At 40.0% G+C, this 20,641-nt stretch overlaps 1 protein-coding gene across 1 annotated transcript in view; it reads left to right on the forward strand.

Moving 5' to 3' along the window:
- Nucleotides 1-20,641, forward strand: part of Cyp2c66 (cytochrome P450, family 2, subfamily c, polypeptide 66) — a 72,859-nt gene that overhangs the window by 35,432 nt on the left and 16,786 nt on the right. Inside the window, exons 4-5 of the mRNA NM_001011707.1 lie at nt 13,995-14,155; nt 15,177-15,353. Coding sequence (NP_001011707.1) covers nt 13,995-14,155; nt 15,177-15,353 — 338 coding nt within the window. The remainder of the gene's footprint in view (nt 1-13,994; nt 14,156-15,176; nt 15,354-20,641) is intronic.

Genomic DNA, 20,641 nt, shown 5'->3' on the forward strand with positions numbered 1-20,641 from the left:
TCCTTCTACAAAAGGCTATACTCAACAAAACTGGAAAACCTGGACGAAATGGACAAATTTCTGGACAGATACCAGGTACCAAAGTTGAATCAGGATCAAGTTGACCATCTAAACAGTCCCATATCACCTAAAGAAATAGAAGCAGTTATTAATAGTCTCCCAACCAAAAAAAGCCCAGGACCAGATGGGTTTAGTGCAGAGTTCTATCAGACCTTCAAAGAAGATCTAATTCCAATTCTGCACAAACTATTTCACAAAATAGAAGTAGAAGGTACTCTACCCAACTCATTTTATGAAGCCACTATTACTCTGATACCTAAACCACAGAAAGATCCAACAAAGATAGAGAACTTCAGACCAATTTCTCTTATGAATATCGATGCAAAAATCCTCAATAAAATTCTCGCTAACCGAATCCAAGAACACATTAAAGCAATCATCCATCCTGACCAAGTAGGTTTTATTCCAGGGATGCAGGGATGGTTTAATATACGAAAATCCATCAATGTAATCCATTATATAAACAAACTCAAAGACAAAAACCACATGATCATCTCGTTAGATGCAGAAAAAGCATTTGACAAGATCCAACACCCATTCATGATAAAAGTTTTGGAAAGATCAGGAATTCAAGGCCCATACCTAAACATGATAAAAGCAATCTACAGCAAACCAGTAGCCAACATCAAAGTAAATGGAGAGAAGCTGGAAGCAATCCCACTAAAATCAGGGACTAGACAAGGCTGCCCACTTTCTCCCTACCTTTTCAACATAGTACTTGAAGTATTAGCCAGAGCAATTCGACAACAAAAGGAGATCAAGGGGATACAAATTGGAAAAGAGGAAGTCAAAATATCACTTTTTGCAGATGATATGATAGTATATATAAGTGACCCTAAAAATTCTACCAGAGAACTCCTAAACCTGATAAACAGCTTCGGTGAAGTAGCTGGATATAAAATAAACTCAAACAAGTCAATGGCCTTTCTCTATACAAAGAATAAACAGGCTGAGAAAGAAATTAGGGAAACAACACCCTTCTCAATAGTCACAAATAATATAAAATATCTTGGCGTGACTCTAACTAAGGAGGTGAAAGATCTGTATGATAAAAACTTCAAATCTCTGAAGAAAGAAATTAAAGAAGATCTCAGAAGATGGAAAGATCTCCCATGCTCATGGATTGGCAGGATCAACATTGTAAAAATGGCTATCTTGCCAAAAGCAATCTACAGATTCAATGCAATCCCCATCAAAATTCCAACTCAATTCTTCAACGAATTGGAAGGAGCAATTTGCAAATTTGTATGGAATAACAAAAAACCTAGGATAGCAAAAAGTCTTCTCAAGGATAAAAGAACTTCTGGCGCAATCACCATGCCAGACCTAAAGCTTTACTACAGAGCAATTGTGATAAAAACTGCATGGTACTGGTATAGAGACAGACAAGTAGACCAATGGAATAGAATTGAAGACCCAGAAATGAACCCACACACCTATGGTCACTTGATCTTCGACAAGGGAGCTAAAACCATCCAGTGGAAGAAAGACAGCATTTTCAACAATTGGTGCTGGCACAACTGGTTGTTATCGTGTAGAAGAATGCGAATCGATCCATACTTATCTCCTTGTACTAAGGTCAAATCTAAGTGGATCAAGGAACTTCACATAAAACCAGAGACACTGAAACTTATAGAGGAGAAAGTGGGGAAAAGCCTTGAAGATATGGGCACAGGGGAAAAATTCCTGAACAGAACAGCAATGGCTTGTGCTGTAAGATCGAGAATCGACAAATGGGACCTAATGAAACTCCAAAGTTTCTGCAAGGCAAAAGACACCGTCAATAAGACAAAAAGACCACCAACAGATTGGGAAAGGATCTTTACCTATCCTAAATCAGATAGGGGACTAATATCCAACATATATAAAGAACTCAAGAAGGTGGACTTCAGAAAATCAAATAACCCCATTAAAAAATGGGGCTCAGAACTGAACAAAGAATTCTCACCTGAGGAATACCGAATGGCAGAGAAGCACTTGAAAAAATGTTCAACATCCTTAATCATCAGGGAAATGCAAATCAAAACAACCCTGAGATTCCACCTCACACCAGTCAGAATGGCTAAGATCAAAAATTCAGGTGACAGCAGATGCTGGCGAGGATGTGGAGAAAGAGGAACACTCCTCCATTGTTGGTGGGAGTGCAGGCTTGTACAACCACTCTGGAAATCAGTCTGGCGGTTCCTCAGAAAACTGGACATAGTACTACCGGAGGATCCAGCAATACCTCTCCTGGGCATATATCCAGAAGATGCCCCAACAGGTAAGAAGGACACATGCTCCACTATGTTCATAGCAGCCTTATTTATAATAGCCAGAAGCTGGAAAGAACCTAGATGCCCCTCAACAGAGGAATGGATACAGAAAATGTGGTACATCTACACAATGGAGTACTACTCAGCTATTAAAAAGAATGAATTTATGAAATTCCTAGCCAAATGGATGGACCTGGAGGGCATCATCCTGAGTGAGGTAACACATTCACAAAGAAACTCACACAATATGTATTCACTGATAAGTGGATATTAGCCCCAAACCTAGGATACCCAAGATATAAGATATAATTTGCTAAACACATGAAACTCAAGGAGAATGAAGACTGAAGTGTGGACACTATGCCCCTCCTTAGATTTGGGAACAAAACACCCATGGAAGGAGTTACAGAGATGGAGTTTGGAGCTGAGATGAAAGGATGGACCATGTAGAGACTGCCATAGCCAGGGATCCACCCCATAATCAGCATCCAAACGCTGACACCATTGCATACACTAGCAAGATTTTATTGAAAGGACGCAGATGTAGCTGTCTCTTGTGAGACTATGCCGGGGCCCAGCAAACACAGAAGTGGATGCTCACAGTCAGCTAATGGATGGATCATAGGGCTCCCAATGGAGGAGCTAGAGAAAGTAGCCAAGGAGCTAAAGGGATCTGCAACCCTATAGGTGGAACAACATTATGAGCTAACCAGTACCCCGGAGCTCTTGACTCTAGCTGCATATATATCAAAAGATGGCCTAGTCGGCCATCACTGGAAAGAGAGGCCCATTGGACTTGCAAACTTTATATGCCCCAGTACAGGGGAATCCCAGGGCCAAAAAGGGGGAGTGGGTGGGCAGGGGAGTGGGGGTGGGTGGATATGGGGGACTTTTGGTATAGCATTGGAAATGTAAATGAGTTAAATACCTAATAAAAAATGGAAAAAAAATAAGTAAAGGTGCTATGAACATAAAAAAAAAAAAAAAAAAAGAAAGAAATTAAAGACTTTTTAGAGTTTAATGAAAATGAAGCCACAACGTACCCAAACCTTTGGGACACAATGAAAGCATTTCTAAGAGGGAAACTCATAGCTCTGAGTACCTCCAAGAAGAAACGGGAGAGAGCACATACTAGCAGCTTGACAACACATCTAAAAGCTCTAGAAAAAAAGGAAGCAAATTCACCCAAGAGGAGTAGACGGCAGGAAATAATCAAACTCAGGGGTGAAATTAACCAAGTGGAAACAAGAAGAACTATTCAAAGAATTAACCAAACGAGGAGTTGGTTCTTTGAGAAAATCAACAAGATAGATAAGCCCTTACCTAGACTCACTAGAGGGCAAAGGGACAAAATCCTAATCAACAAAATCAGAAATGAAAAGGGAGACATAACAACAGATCCTGAAGAAATCCAAAACACCATCAGATCCTTCTACAAAAGCTTATACTCAACAAAACTGGAAAACCTGGACGAAATGGACAAATTTCTGGACAGATACCAGGTACCAAAGTTGAATCAGGATCAAGTTGACCTTCTAAACAGTCCCATATCCCCTAAAGAAATAGAAGCAGTTATTAATAGTCTCCCAGCCAAAAAAAGCCCAGGACCAGATGGGTTTAGTGCAGAGTTCTATCAGACATTCAAAGAAGATCTAATTCCAGTTCTGCACAAACTATTTCACAAGATAGAAGTAGAAGGTACTCTACCCAACTCATTTTATGAAGCCACTATTACTCTGATACCTAAACCACAGAAAGATCCAACAAAGATAGAGAACTTCAGACCAATTTCTCTTATGAATATCGATGCAAAAATCCTTAATAAAATTCTCGCTAACCGAATCCAAGAACACATTAAAGAAATCATCCATCCTGACCAAGTAGGTTTTATTCCAGGGATGCAGGGATGGTTTAATATACGAAAATCCATCAATGTAATCCATTATATAAACAAACTCAAAGACAAAAACCACATGATCATCTCGTTAGATGCAGAAAAAGCATTTGACAAGATCCAACACCCATTCATGATAAAAGTTTTGGAAAGATCAGGAATTCAAGGCCCATACCTAAACATAATAAAAGCAATCTACAGCAAACCAGTAGCCAACATCAAAGTAAATGGAGAGAAGCTGGAAGCAATCCCACTAAAATCAGGGACTAGACAAGGTTGCCCACTTTCTCCCTACCTTTTCAACATAGTACTTGAAGTATTATCCAGAGCAATTCGACAACAAAAGGAGATCAAGGGGATACAAATTGGAAAAGAGGAAGTCAAAATATCACTTTTTGCAGATGATATGATAGTATATATAAGTGACCCTAAAAATTCCACCAGAGAACTCCTAAACCTGATAAACAGCTTTGGTGAAGTAGCTGGATATAAAATTAACTCAAACAAGTCAATGGCCTTTCTCTACACAAAGAATAAACAGGCTGAGAAAGAAATTAGGGAAACAACACCCTTCTCGATAGTCAAAAATAATATAAAATATCTCGGCGTGACTCTAACTAAGGAAGTAAAAGATCTGTATGATAAAAACTTCAAGTCTCTGAAGAAAGAAATTAAAGAAGATCTCAGAAGATGGAAAGATCTCCCATGCTCATGGATTGGCAGGATCAACATTGTAAAAATGGCTATCTTGCCAAAAGCAATCTACAGATTCAATGCAATCCCCATCAAAATTCCAACTCAATTCTTCAACGAATTAGAAGGAGCAATTTGCAAATTCATCTGGAATAACAAAAGACCTAGGATAGCAAAAACTCTTCTCAAGGATAAAAGAACCTCTGGTGGAATCACCATGCCTGACCTAAAGCTTTACTACAGGGCAATTGTGATAAAAACTGCATGGTACTGGTATAGAGACAGACAAGTAGACCAATGGAATAGAATTGAAGACCCAGAAATGAACCCACACACCTATGGTCACTTGATCTTCGACAAGGGAGCTAAAACCATCCAGTGGAAGAAAGACAGCATTTTCAACAATTGGTGCTGGCACAACTGGTTGTTATCATGTAGAAGAATGCGAATCGATCCATACTTATCTCCTTGTACTAAGGTCAAATCTAAGTGGATCAAGGAACTTCACATAAAACCAGAGACACTGAAACTTATAGAGGAGAAAGTGGGGAAAAGCCTTGAAGATATGGGTACAGGGGGAAAATTCCTGAACAGAACAGCAATGGCTTGCTCTGTAAGATCGAGAATTGACAAATGGGACCTAATGAAACTCCAAAGTTTCTGCAAGGCAAAAGACACCGTCAATAAGACAAAAAGACCACCAACAGATTGGGAAAGGATGTTTACCTATCCTAAATCAGATAGGGGACTAATATCCAACATATATAAAGAACTCAAGAAGGTGGACTTCAGAAAATCAAATAACCCCATTAAAAAATGGGGCTCAGAACTGAACAAAGAATTCTCACCTGAGGAATACCGAATGGCAGAGAAGCACCTGAAAAAATGCTCAACATCCTTAATCATCAGGGAAATGCAAATCAAAACAACCCTGAGATTCCACCTCACACCAGTCAGAATGGCTAAGATCAAAAATTCAGGTGACAGCAGATGCTGGCGTGGATGTGGAGAAAGAGGAACACTCCTCCATTGTTGGTGGGATTGCAGGCTTGTACAACCACTATGGAAATCAGTCTGGCGGTTCCTCAGAAAACTGGATATAGTACTACCGGAGGATCCAGCAATACCTCTCCTGGGCATATATCCAGAAGATGCCCCAACTGGTAAGAAGGACACATGCTCCACTATGTTCATAGCAGCCTTATTTATAATAGCCAGAAGCTGGAAGGAACCCAGATGCCCCTCAACAGAGGAATGGATACAGAAAATGTGGTACATCTACACAATGGAGTACTACTCAGCTATTAAAAAGAATGAATTTATGAAATTCCTAGCCAAATGGATGGACCTGGAGGGCATCATCCTGAGTGAGGTAACACATTCACAAAGGAACTCACACAATATGTACTCACTGATAAGTGGATATTAGCCCAAAACCTAAGATACCCAAGATATAAGATACAATTTCCTAAACACATGAAACTCAAGAAAAATGAAGACTGAAGTGTGAACACTATGCCCCTCCTTAGAAGTGGGAACAAAACACCCTTGGAAGGAGTTACAGAGACAAAGTTTGGAGCTGAGATAAAAGGATGGACCATGTAGACACTAGCATATCCGGGGATCCATCCCATAATCAGCTTCCAAATGCTGACACCATTGCATACACTAGCAAGATTATGCTGAAAGGACCCTGATATAGCTGTCTCTTGTCAGAGTATGCCTGGGCCTAGCAAACATAGAAGTGGATGCTCACAGTCGGCTATTGGATGGATCACATGGCCCCCAATGAAGGAGCTAGAGAAAGTTCCCAAGAAGCTAAAGGGATCTGCAACCCTATAGGTGGAACAACATTATGAACTAACCAGTACCCCGGAGCTCTTGACTCTAGCTGCATATGCATCAAAAGATGGCCTAGTCGGCCATCACTCGAAAGAGAGGCCCATTGGACACGCAAACTTTATATGCCCCAGTACAGGGGAACGCCAGGGCCATAAAAGGGGAGTGGGTGGGTAGGGGAGAGGGGGTGGGTGGCTATGGGGGACTTTTGGTATAGCATTGCAAATGTAAATGAGCGAAATACCTAATAAAAAATGGAAAAAAAAAAAAAAAGAAATCACCTGAGTGCTGCCTCATTCCTTGTTAGCAACCACTCACAGGAGAACGGAATTAACATCAAATATAATTAGTTCCAGGAGTATCCACAACATTCCTATAATTTCTCCCACTTTTATGGAGGCGGATGCTTTTTCCCTTTCATTTTTATTAGTTCTTTGAGAAGTTTGTACACTGCATTTGATCATACTCATCCCCAAACTACTCCCAGATTCATACTGCCTTCTACCCTCATTCATCTTTTTTACTGTTTTGTTTTAGAGGCTTCACAAACAGACATGTCTAACAGCCTTGGACTGTTGAAGACTTGCAAAGTCCTTTTCCCCTTACAAAATAGTAGACACCTAGTGTAAAAGGGCAGTCAATAGAGGTATGAGATGAAAACTGAGCATACTTAAATTCATGATTTAGGTAGAAGGCCAGATCAGTGAACTTACATTAAATATAAAAATGATGCACACCCTTCCGGTCCGAGCAGCACCTGGTAGCTAGGGCGCACAGTCGTCTGACTACCTCCAGCTACCCACAACACCCGCCAAGCGATCTTAAGACTTCTGGTGAGTGGAACACAGCATCTGCTCCAATCCAATCCCACGGGACTTGAGACAGCATTAGTCAGGGAAGCAAAAACCCGGTCTGAGTAGGGGCACAAGCCCCTTCCGTTCTGAGCAGCACCTGGTAGCTAGGGCGCACAGTCGGCTGACTACTGCCAGATACCCACAACACCAGCAACGCGATCATAAGAATTCTGAGGATTGGGATCTGCCCGGCGCGAGAACACTTTGCCTGAGCATCAGCAGCAGACATCTTGGTTCCGGGACCTTGCCGAGTGTATCCTGCACATACAGCTGGCCATTTTCCCGGCCAGAGGATAGGGATCTGCCCGGCGTGGGAGCATTTTGCCTGAGCATCAGCAGCAGACATCTTGGTTCCGGGATCCCGCCGAGTGTATCCTGTACAGGCAGGTGACCATTTTCCCGGCCAGAGGATAGGGACCTGCCCGGCGCCGGACCGCTCTGCCTGAGCATTGGCAGCAGACATCTTAGTTCCGGGACCATGCCGAGTGTACCCTGCACAGACATCTTAGTTCCAGGACCCCGCCGAGTGTATCATGCACAGCTCCAGAGAATACCAGATGGCGAAAGGCAAACGTAAGAATCCTACTAACAGAAATCAAGACCACTCACCATCATCAGAACGCAGCACTCCCACGCCACCTAGTCCTGGGGACCCCAACACAACCGAAAAGCTAGACCCGGATTTAAAAGCATATCTCATGATGATGGTAGAGGACAACAAGAAGGACTTTAATAACTCACGTAAAGAAATACAGGAGAACACTGCTAAAGAGTTACAAGTCCTTAATGAAAAGCAGGAAAACACAACCAAACAGGTAGAAGTCCTTATAGAAAAACAGGAAAACACATCCAAACAGGTGATGGAAATGAACAAAACCATACTAGACCTAAAAAGGGAAGTAGACACAATAAAGAAAACGAAAGTGAGGCAATGCTGGAGATAGAAACCCTAGGAAAGAAATCTGGAACCATAGACGCGAGCATCAGCAACAGAATACAAGAGATGGAAGAGAGAATCTCAGGTGCAGAAGATTCCATAGAGAACATCGGCACAACAATCAAAGAAAATACAAAATGCAAAAAGATCCTAACTCAAAACATCCAGGAAATCCAGGACACAATGAGAAGACCAAACCTACAGATAATAGGAGTTGATGAGAATGAAGATTTTCAACTTAAAGGGCCAGCAAATATCTTCAACAAAATAATAGAAGAAAACTTCCCAAACATAAAGAATGACATGCCCATGAAGATAAAAGAAGCCTACAGAACTCCAAATAGACTGGACCAGAAAAGAAATTCCTCCTGACACATAATAATCAGAACAACAAATGCACTAAATAAAGATAGAATATTAAAAGCAGTAAGGGAGAAAGGTCAAGTAACATATAAAGGCAGGCCTATCAGAATTACACCAGACTTTTCACCAGAGACTATGAAAGCCAGAAGAGCCTGGACAGATGTTATACAGACACTAAGAGAACACAAATGCCAGCACAGGCTACTATACCCGGCCAAACTCTCAATTACCATAGATGGAGAAACCAAAGTATTCCACAACAAAACCAAATTCACACATTATCTTTCCATGAATCCAGCCCTTCAAAGGATAATAAAAGAAAAGAAGCAATACAAGGATGGAAATCATGCCCTAGAACAAGCAAGAAAGTAATCCCTCAACAAAACAAAAAGAAGACAGCCACAAAAACAGAATGCCAACTCTAACAACAAAAATAAAAGGAAGCAACAATTACTTTTCCTTAATATCTCTTAAGATCAATGGACTCAACTCCCCAATAAAAAGACATAGGCTAGCAGACTGGCTACACAAACAGGACCCAACATTCTGCTGCTCACAGGAAACCCATCTCTGGGAAAAAGACAGACAGTACCTCAGAGTGAAAGGTTGGAAAACAATTTTCCAAGCAAATGGTCTGAAGAAACAAGCTGGAGTAGCCATTCTAATACCGGATAAAATCGACTTCCAACCCAAAGTTATCAAAAAAGACATGAAGGGACACTTCATACTCATCAAAGGTAAAATCCTCTAAGAGGAACTCTCAATTCTGAATATCTATGCTCCAAATGCAAGGGCAGCCACATTCATTAAAGACACTTTAGTAAAGTTCAAAGCACACATTGCACCTCACACAATAATAGTGGGAGACTTCAACACACCACTTTCATCAATGGACAGATCGTGGAAACAGAAACTAAACAGGGACACAGTGAAACTAACAAAAGTTATGAAACAAATGGATCTGACAGATATCGGCAGAATATTTTATCCTAAAACAAAACGATATACCTTCTTCTCAGCACCTCACAGTACCTTCTCCAAAATTGACCATGTAATTGGTTACAAAACAGGCCTCAACAGATAAAAAAATATTGAAATTATCCCATGCATCCTATCAGACTACTATGACCTAAGGCAGATCTTCAAAAACAACATAAATAATGGAAAGCCAACATTCACGTGGAAACTGAACAACACTCTTCTCAATGATACATTGGTCAAGGAAGGAATAAAGAAAGAAATGAAAGACTTTTTAGAGTTTAATGAAAATGAAGCCACAACATACCCAAACCTATGGGACACAATGAAAGCATTTCTAAGAGGGAAACTCATAGCTCTGAGTGCCTCCAAGAAGAAACGGGAGAGAGCACATACTAGCAGCTTGACAACACATCTAAAAGCTCTAGAAAAAAAGGAAGCAAATTCACCCAAGAGGAGTAGTCGGCAGTAAATAATAAAACTCATGGGTGAAATCAACCAAGTGGAAACAAGAAGAACTATTCAAAGAATTAACCAAATGAGGAGTTGGTTCTTTGAGAAAATCAACAAGATAGATAAACCCTTAGCTAGACTCACTAGAGGGCACAGGGACAAAATCCTAATTAACAAAATCAGAACTGAAAAGGGAGACATAACAACAGATCCTGAAGAAATCCAAAACACCATCAGATCCTTCTACAAAAGGCTATACTCAACAAAACTGGAAAAACTGGACGAAATGGACAAATTTCTGGACAGATACCAGGCACCGAAGTTGAATCAGGATCAAGTTGACCTTCTAAACAGTCCCATATCCCCTAAAGAAATAGAAGCAGTTATTAATAGTCTCCCAGCCAAAAAAAGCCCAGGACCAGACGGGTTTAGTCCAGAGTTCTATCAGACCTTCAAAGAAGATCTAATTCCAGTTCTGCACAAACTTTTTCACAAGATAGAAGTAGAAGGTACTCTACCCAACTCATTTTATGAAGCCACTATTACTCTGATACCTAAACCACAGAAAGATCCAACAAAGATAGAGAACTTCAGACCAATTTCTCTTATGAATATCGATGCAAAAATCCTCAATAAAATTCTCACTAACCGAATCCAAGAACACATTAAAGCAATCATCCATCCTGACCAAGTAGGTTTTATTCCAGGGATGCAGGGATGGTTTAATATACGAAAATCCATCAATGTAATCCATTATATAAACAAACACAAAGACAAAAACCACATGATCATCTCGTTAGATGCAGAAAAAGCATTTGACAAGATCCAACACCCATTCATGATAAAAGTTCTGGAAAGATCAGGAATTCAAGGCCCATACCTAAACATGATAAAAGCAATCTACAGCAAACCAGTAGCCAATATCAAAGTAAATGGAGAGAAGCTGGAAGCAATCCCACTAAAATCAGGGACTAGACAAGGCTGCCCACTTTCTCCCTACCTTTTCAACATAGTACTTGAAGTATTAGCCAGAGCAATTCGACAACAAAAGGAGATCAAGGGGATACAAATTGGAAAAGAGGAAGTCAAAATATCACTTTTTGCAGATGATAGTATATATAAGTGACCCTAAAAATTCTACCAGAGAACTCCTAAACCTGATAAACAGCTTCGGTGAAGTAGCTGGATATAAAATAAACTCAAACAAGTCAATGGCCTTTCTCTATACAAAGAATAAACAGGCTGAGAAAGAAATTAGGGAAACAACACCCTTCTCAATAGTCACAAATAATATAAAATATCTTGGCGTGACTCTAACTAAGGAAGTGAAAGATATGTAAGATAAAAACTTCAAGTCTCTGAAGAAAGAAATTAAAGAAGATCTCAGAAGATGGAAAGATCTCCCATGCTCATGGATTGGCAGGATCCACATTGTAAAAATGGCTATCTTGACAAAAGCAATCTTCAGATTCAATGCAATCCCCATCAAAATTCCAACTCAATTCTTCAACGAATTAGAAAGAGCAATCTGCAAATTCATCTGGAATAACAAAAAACCTAGGATAGCAAAAGCTCTACTCAAGGATAAAAGTACCTCTGGTGGAATCACCATGCCTGACCTAAAGCTTTACTACAGAACAATTGTGATAAAAACTGCATGGTACTGGTATAGTGACAGACAAGTAGACCAATGGAATAGAATTGAAGACCCAGAAATGAACCCACACACCTATGGTCACTTGATCTTCAACAAGGGAGCTAAAACCATCCAGTGGAAAAAAGACAGCCTTTTCAACAAATGGTGCTGGCACAACTGGTGGTTATCATGTAGAAGAATGCGAATCGACCCATTCCTCTCTCCTTGTACTAAGGTCAAATCTAAGTGGATCAAGGAACTCCACATAAAACCAGAGACACTGAAACTTATAGAGGAGAAAGTGGGGGAAAGCCTTGAAGATATGGGCACAGGGAAAATATTCCTGAATAGAACAGCAATGGCTTGTGCTTTAAGATCGAGGATTGACAAATGGGACCTCATGAAACTGCAAAGCTTCTGCAAGGCAAAAGACACCGTAAATAAGACAAAAAGACCACCAACAGATTGGGAAAGGATCTTTACCTATCTTAAATCAAATAGGGGTCTAATATCCAATATATATATGAAGAACTCAAGAGGGTGGACTCCAGAAAATCAAATAGCCCCCTTAAAAGATCGGGCTCAGAGCTGAACAAAGAATTCTCACCCGAGGAATACCGAAAGGCTGAGAAACACCTTAAAAAATGTTCAATATCCTTAATCATCAGAGAAATGCAAATCAAAACAACCCTGAGATTCCATCTCACACCAGTCAGAATGGCTGAGATCAAAAATTCAGGTGACAGAAGATGCTGGTGAGGATGTGGAGAAAGAGGAACACTCCTCCATTGTTGGTGGGATTGCAAGCTTGTACAACCACTCTGGAAATCAGTCTGGCTGTTCCTCAGAAAATTGGACATAGTACTACCGGAGGATCCTGCAATACCTCTCCTGGGCATATATCCAGAAGATGTCCCAACTGGTAAGAAGGACACATGCTCTACTATGTTCATAGTAACCTTATTTATAATAGCCAGAAGCTGGAAAGAACCCAGATGTCCCTCAACAGAGGAATGGATACAAAAAATGTGGTACATTTACACAATGGAGTACTACTCAGCTATTAAAAAGAATGAATTCACGAAATTCCTAGGCAAATGGTTGGACCTGGAGGGCATCATCCTGAGTGAGGTAACCCAATCACAAAAGAACTCAAATGAAATGTACTCACTGATAAGTGGATATTAACCCAGAAACGTAGTATAGCGAGATATAAGGTACAATATGTAAAACATATGAAACTGAAGAAGAACGAAGACCAAAGTGTGGACACTTTGCTCATTCTTAGAATTGGAAACAATCACCTATGGAAGGAGTTACAGAGACAAAGTTTGGAGCTGAGACAAAAGGATGGTCCATCTAGAGACTGCCATAATCCAGGGATCCATCCCATAATTAGCCTCCAAGCGATGACACCATTGCATACACTAGCAAGCCTTTTTTGCAAGGACGGTGATGTAGCTGTCCCTTGTGAGACTAGGCTGGGGCCTAGCAAACACAGAAGTGGATGCTCACAGTCAACTATTGGATGTATCACAGGGCCCCCAATGGAGGAGCTAGAGAAAGTATCCAAGGAGCTAAAGAGATCTGCAACCCTATCAGAGGAACAACATTATGAACTAACCAGTACCCCAGAGCTCTTGACTCTAGCTGCATATGTATCAAAAGATGACCTAGTCGGCCATCACTGGAAAGAGAGGCCCATTGGTCAGGCAAACGTTATATGCCCCAGTACAGGGAAATGCCAGGGCCAAAAAATGGGAATGGGTGGGTAGGGGAGTGGGGGGGGGGCTTTTGGGATAGCATTGGAAATGTAATTGAAGAAAATACGTAATAAAAAAAAAAAGAAAAAAAAAGAAAAGGAAAAAGAAAAAAAAATGATGCACAGGTATAGTCCATACTGTTGTGTCTATCAGGCCATGTGTGGGCAAGACTTGCTTAAATTGTGACCAGTTTCTTTATCTGTTGAGATATCATTTTATATACACTTATATATTTCAGTTGCATTTTACAATCGTTCCCAATTCTTTAGGTGTACCCTGTGATCCCACCTTCATTCTCGGCTGTGCTCCTTGCAATGTCATCTGCTCCATTGTTTTCCAGAATCGTTTTGATTATAAAGATCAGGAATTTCTTACCTTTATAGACATCTTAAATGAAAATGTAGAGATTCTGAGTTCCCCTTGGATTCAGGTGAGTTCAAGTTTCTTTCTTTAAAACAAAAGAAAACAATACAAAACAAAACAAAACAAAACAAAACAAAACAAAACAAAACAAAACAAAACAAAACCCAACAACTACTCAGATATATAGGTTCCATGAAACTCCAAAAAATTCTTTAGAGAAATGAAGGCTGTTAGAACACTGTTCACTGATTTTCTTTTTTTGGAATATATATTTCTTTTTTAGATATTTTCTTCTTTTACATTTCAAATGCTATCCCAAAAGTCCCCTATACCCTCCCCATGCCTACTCACTCCCACTTCTTGGCCCTGGCTTTTCCCTGTACTGGGTCATATAAAGTTTGCTAGACCAAGGGGCCTCTCTTCCAAATGATGGCCAACTAAGCCAAACCTCAAATCACCTTCTCTATACATCATCAGGTCAATGGTTAGAAGATGACTACATAACTCTGGACATTTATTTCATTGTTGACACCTGTTAGCCACAAGGCTTATACACCATTAAATATTTTAGAGACCTGGACATCAAAACACTTAGCAGAAACATCAAAATTTGCAATAAGAGTATTTTTTTCATGTGGAGACAGTGTTTGGGATTGAAACTGCTAGGAACCCTGGGTACAGCACTGGTATTTTATCAACAGTTGACATCTTAACTAGCCATACATTTGGCATGGGAGTGAAAAAATATTTGAGTGGTGTGTCTGGATCCCATCAAATTATCCCCATGCTGAGTTGATATATCTTAAAATTTGTCAACACTGTATGATCTTGAAGAAATCATCTAGCTGGTCTGCACAGGTTTACAGTTGTAATTCAAGAATCCTTGAGACTTTCCCTGGTAAAATTCTTATTTCATTCTCCCATAGACATTTTAACAAGCAAAAAGAATTTCTATATAAAACATAAAGTCATTCATTAAGATAGACAACTATTATATACATTTATATTTACTCTTCCTGGCTAACGTATACTATAAGGTACATATACATACATTCCGTGTTTTAAGCTTCTACCCTTTTATCTTGTAGGTTTGCAATAATTTTCCCGCTATCATTGATTATCTACCAGGAAGACACAGAAAATTACTTAAAAATTTTGATTTTGCAAAACATTACTTTTTGGCAAAAGTAATACAGCATAAAGAGTCACTGGATATTAACAATCCTCGGGACTTTATTGATTGTTTCCTGATCAAAATGGAGCAGGTAAAATTTTAATAAAACTCCAATTTAGTTATTTGACTGCTTGAGCATTTTTTGACCCATGAATTGTTTGTATTTACAGGGACATTTAAATGGCTCAGACCAGCACTGTTTGACAAGTACTTCATGTGCTTAATATGTACATGGATTTACAGTAAGAATTTCAGTAATATAGTATTCAGTTCAGTAATTTGAATATATTGACTCTATTTTTAAACAAAATAACCTGGATAAAGAGTCATATAATGCAATGGGTCCATCACGTGGAAAGATTTCCAAAATTCTCAGAAAAAAATGTCATGCCATAATATAAAGATGAATGCTGTCTTTGTAGACAATGTATGGAAACTTATAAAAGAGCTCAAGATAGCCAGACTACCTACAACATCTGCAGATTGAATCAAATCTTAAAATCTTAGCTGTGCACAGCTGAGGAGTTTTCAGGTGAATTCTAAGGTGTAGGCTGCAGTGTGAGAAGGAATGATTAGTGCCATGGATGAATGACGCCTTAACTGAGTGTAACTTCAAGTGAGTTGATGTGAATGTGGAAGTATAGATTGATGTCTCTCAGGCATCTATATGAATAAATGCTTCTGTCATAGCTCGATTTTGTAGAAAAGCCACTTACTTTCACTGAACACTGTTGGCACTCATCATAAATGTAAGGTCTTTTTTGTTGTTGTTAGGTTTCCATTCTGATCAACTGAACTTTACCCGTATGCTTGCCGTGCAATGGATTTACCATCTATCTATCTATCTATCTATCTATCTATCTATCTATCTATCTATCTATCTATCTATCTATCTATCTATCTATCCATCCGATATTTTATGTATTTACATTTCTTTTTTTTCATTTTTTATTAGATATTCTCTTTATTTACATTTCAAATGCTACCAAAAGTTCCCTATACCCTCCCCTCACCCTGCTACCCTACCCACCAACTCCCACTTCTTGGTCCTGGAGTTCCCCTGTACTGGGGCCTATCAAGTTTGCAAGACCAAGGGGCCTCTCTCCCCAATGATGGCTGACTAGGCCATCTTCTGCTACATATGCAGCTAGAGACAAGAGCTCTGTAGGTACTGGTTAGTTCGTATTGTTGTTCCACCTATAGGGTTGCAGATCCCTTCAGCTCCTTGGGTACTTTCTCTAGCTCCTCCATTGGGGGCCCTGTGTTCCATACAATAGATGAATGTGAGCATCCACTTCTGTATTTGCCAGGCATTGGCATAGCCTCACACAAGACAGCTATATCAGGGTCCTTTCAGCAAAATCTTGCTGGCATGTGCAATAGTGTCTGGGTTTGGTGGCTGATTATGGGATGGATCCCTGGTTAGGGTAGTCTCTGGATGGTCCATCTTTTTGTCTTAGCTCCAAACTTTGTCTCTGTAACTCATTCTATGGGTAATTTGTTCCCTAGTCTAAGGAGGAATGAAGTAGCCACACTTTGGCCTTCGTAATTCTTGATTTTCTTGTGTTTTGCAAATTGTATCTTGGGTATTCTAAGTTTTTGGGCTAATATCCACTTATCAGTGAGTGCATACCAAGTGACTTCTTTTGTGATTGGGTTACCTTACTCAGGATGATATCCTCCAGATACATCCATTTGCCTAAGAATTTCTTAAATTCATTGTTTTTAATAGCTGAGTAGTACTCCATTGTGTAAATGTACCACATTTTCTGTCTATTCCTCTGTTGATGGACATCTGGGTTCTTTCCAGCTTCTGGCTCTTATAAATAAGGCTGCTATGAACATAGCGTAGCATGTGTCCTTATTACCAGTTGGAACATCTTCTGGATATATGCCCAGGAGAGGTATTGCTGGATCTTTTGGTAGTACTATGTCCAATTTTGAGAAGAACCACCAGACTGACTTCCAGAGTGGTTGTACAAGCTTGCAATCCCACCAGCAATGGAGGAGTGTTCATCTTTCTCCATATTCTCGTCAGCATCTTCTGTCACCTGAATTTTTGATCTTAGCCATTCTGACTGGTGTGAGGTCGAAACTCAGGGTTGGTTTGATTTGCTTTTCTCTGATGATTAAGGATGTTGAACATTTTTTCAAATGCTTCTCAGCCCTTTGGTATTCCTCAGTTGAGAATTCTTTGTTTAGCTCTGTACCCCAATTTTTAATGGGGTTATTTGAATTTCTGGAGTCCAGCTTCTTGAGCTCTTTGTATATATTGGATATTAGTTCTCTATCAGATTTACGATTGGTAAAGATCCTTTCCCAATCTGTTGGTGGCCTTTTTGTCTTATTGACAGTGTCTTTTGCCTTACAGAAGCTTTGGAATATTATGAGGTTCTATTTGTCAATTTTTGATCTATAGCACAAGCCATTGCTGTTCTGTTTAGGAATTTTTCCCCTGTGCCCATATCTTTGAGGCTTTCTCCTACTTTCTCCTCTATAAATTTCAGTGTCTCTGGTTTTATGTGACTGGTTATGTTGTCAATTTTGCAGAAGGTATTATGAGGTGCTGAGAAGAAGGTATATTCTTATGTTTTAGGATGAAATGTTCTATAGATATCTGTCAAATCCATTTGGTTAATAACTTCTGTTAGTTTCACTGTGTTGTGGGACAATGGGCTATGTATAGACAGCTTGGTCTCCAGTTGAGCTGAGGTCGTGAAATCCGGTAGGATCTGGTGGTGTTAGTTTTCACCTGCATGGGACAGAAGGTGGTCCCTCATGGCTCCTGTCGAAGTTACTGCCCCCACAACCTCCACAGGAGAGGCTCATCGTTAGCACTCCTGTACACAATGTCCCAAGCTCCCGACCTTCAGATTAGACGCCTCCTAGTTACCTAGCAACAGAAAGATAACAAGCCTACTATAAGAGGGTCTGCTTGTCCCCACCTCACTCTCTCCCTCTTACTCTCTCTCTTACTCTCTAAGCTTTTACCTCTCTGTTTTTAAACTTTCTTACTCTCTAGCCTTTCTTCTCTCTTTCCTTTCCCCCCTTCTCTCCTCTTGGTCATGGCTGGTCTCTCTCTCTCTTTCTACCCTTTCTCTTTCCCTTTGACTTTCTACGATAAATCTCTAAAACCATAGACTGTCTCTGTTCATCAAGGCCTGGACTAAGGACTCTTGCATTCGTGGGAACCTCTCTCCCTCTGCCCTCTTCCCATATCTTCAGGGCTGAGAGTGTTGCCCTGGGGCCCCTATTCTGTTCTCTGCTCCTCTGCCATATCCAGGGTGGGATGCCAGAGACTGAGAACCTGGTACCGGGGGCTGGCCCTTGTCCACCCCCTGCCGTGTGGGGTCAGAGGCTTCACACAGCCAGATGCCCACCCGGGGCCATGTGGAAAGCATCTGGCAGTCCTCCTGCATCTGCCTGCCCCAGAGCACAGGAATTCTGGCAGGATGCAGGCTCTCTCCCTCCCCCCTCTTTCCCTACACTCACAGCCATGCACTGTGTCTTTGTTTTGTTTCTGTTTCCATGATCTGTCCATTGATGAGAGATGAGTGTTAAAGTCTGCCACTATTATTGTGTGAGGTGCAATATATGCTTTAAGCTTTAGTAAAGTTTCTTTTATGAATGTGAGTGTCCTTGCTTTTGGAGCATAGATGTTCAGAATTGAGAGTTCTTCTCAGTACATTTCTTTCTTTGATGAGTATGAAATATCACTTCCTTATCTTTTTTCATATTTTTTTGGTCTAAAGTCGATTTTATTCTATATTAGAATGGCTACTCCAGCTTGTTTCTTGGGGCAATTTGCATGGAAAAATTTTTTCCAGCCTTTTACTCCGAAGTAGTGTCTGTCTTTGACATGACACTGAGGTTTGTTTCCTGTATGCAGCAAAATGCTGGGTTTTGTTTACTTATCCAATCTGTTAGTCTATGTCTTTCTATTTAGGAATTGAGTGCATTGATGGTAAGAGATATTAAGGAAAAGTGATTGTTCCTGTTATTTTCATTGTTACAGGTAGAATTATGTTTGTGTGGCTATTTTCTTTTGGGTTTGTTGTAAGAAGATTATTTTTTTTGTTTTTCTTGGGTGCAGTTTCCCTCCTTGTGTTGGAGTTTTCCATTTGTTATTCTTTTGTATGGTTGGATTTGTGGAAAGATATTGTGTAAAATTGTTTTTGTCATGGAATATATTTGTTTCTTTTTTCTATGTTAATTGAGAGTTTTGTTGAGTATAGTAAGTAGCCTGGTCTGACTTTTGGGTTCTCTTAGGGTCTGTATGACATTTGCCCAGGATCTTCTGGCATTCATAGTTTCTATTGAGAAGATTGGTGTTATTCTGATAGGTCTGCCTTTGTATGTTACTTGACCTTTTTCCCTTACTGCCTTTAATGTTCTTCATTTTGTGCATTTGGTGTTTTGATTATTATATGATGGGAGGAATTTGTTTTCTGGTACAGTCTATTTGGAGTTTTGTAGGCTTCTTGTATGTTCATGGGCATCTCATTCTTCAGGTCAGGGAAGTTTTCTTGTATAATTTTGTTGAAGATCTCTACTGGCCCTTTAAGTTGGGAATCTTTGCTCTCTTCTATACCTATTATCCTTAGGTTTGCTATTCTCATTGTGTCCTGAATTTCCTGCTTGTTTTGGGTTAGGAACTTTTTGCATTTTGTATTTCCTTCGACTGTTGAGTCAATGGTTTCTGTGTTATCTTCTGCACCTGAGTTTCTCTCTTCTATCTCTTGTATTCTGTTGGTGATGCTTGCATCTATGACTCCTGATCTCTTCCCTAGGTTTTCTAAATCCAGGGTTGTCTCCCATGTGATTTATTTATTGGTTTTATTTCCATTTTTTTTCCATCCTGATTGGTTTTGTTCAATTTCTTGGTCGGTTTGGTTGTGTTTTCTTGTAATTCTTTAAGAGATTTTTGTGTTTCCTCTTTAAGGGCTTCTACCTGTTTACCTGTGTTCTCTAATTTCTAGGAAAGTTATTTATGCCCTTCTTAAAGTCCTCTATCATCATCATCATCATCATCATCATCATCATCATCATCATCATCATCATCATCAAGATGTGATATTAAATTCAAATCTTGCTTTTCTGGTTTGTTGGAGTATGTAGAACTTGCTGCGGTGTGAAAACTGGGTTCTGATAATGCCAAATAGCCTCGGTTTATATTGTTTAGGTTCTTGCACTTGCATCTTACCATATGGTTATTTCTAGTGTTGTTCTTGCTGTGTCTGCCAGGAGCTTGTCTCTCTTATGGGCCTGTGAGCCTGTGAGCCTGTGTCAGCATTTCTGGGATTCCAGCTCTCTTCTGGTGGTAATGAGGTGCAGGGAGCAGTGACCTTAGGTGTGTCAACACTCTTGGGAGACCAGTTC

The sequence above is a fragment of the Mus musculus genome, chromosome 19, assembly GCF_000001635.26.
Source record: "Mus musculus strain C57BL/6J chromosome 19, GRCm38.p6 C57BL/6J".
Taxonomy (NCBI): Eukaryota; Metazoa; Chordata; class Mammalia; order Rodentia; family Muridae; genus Mus; species Mus musculus.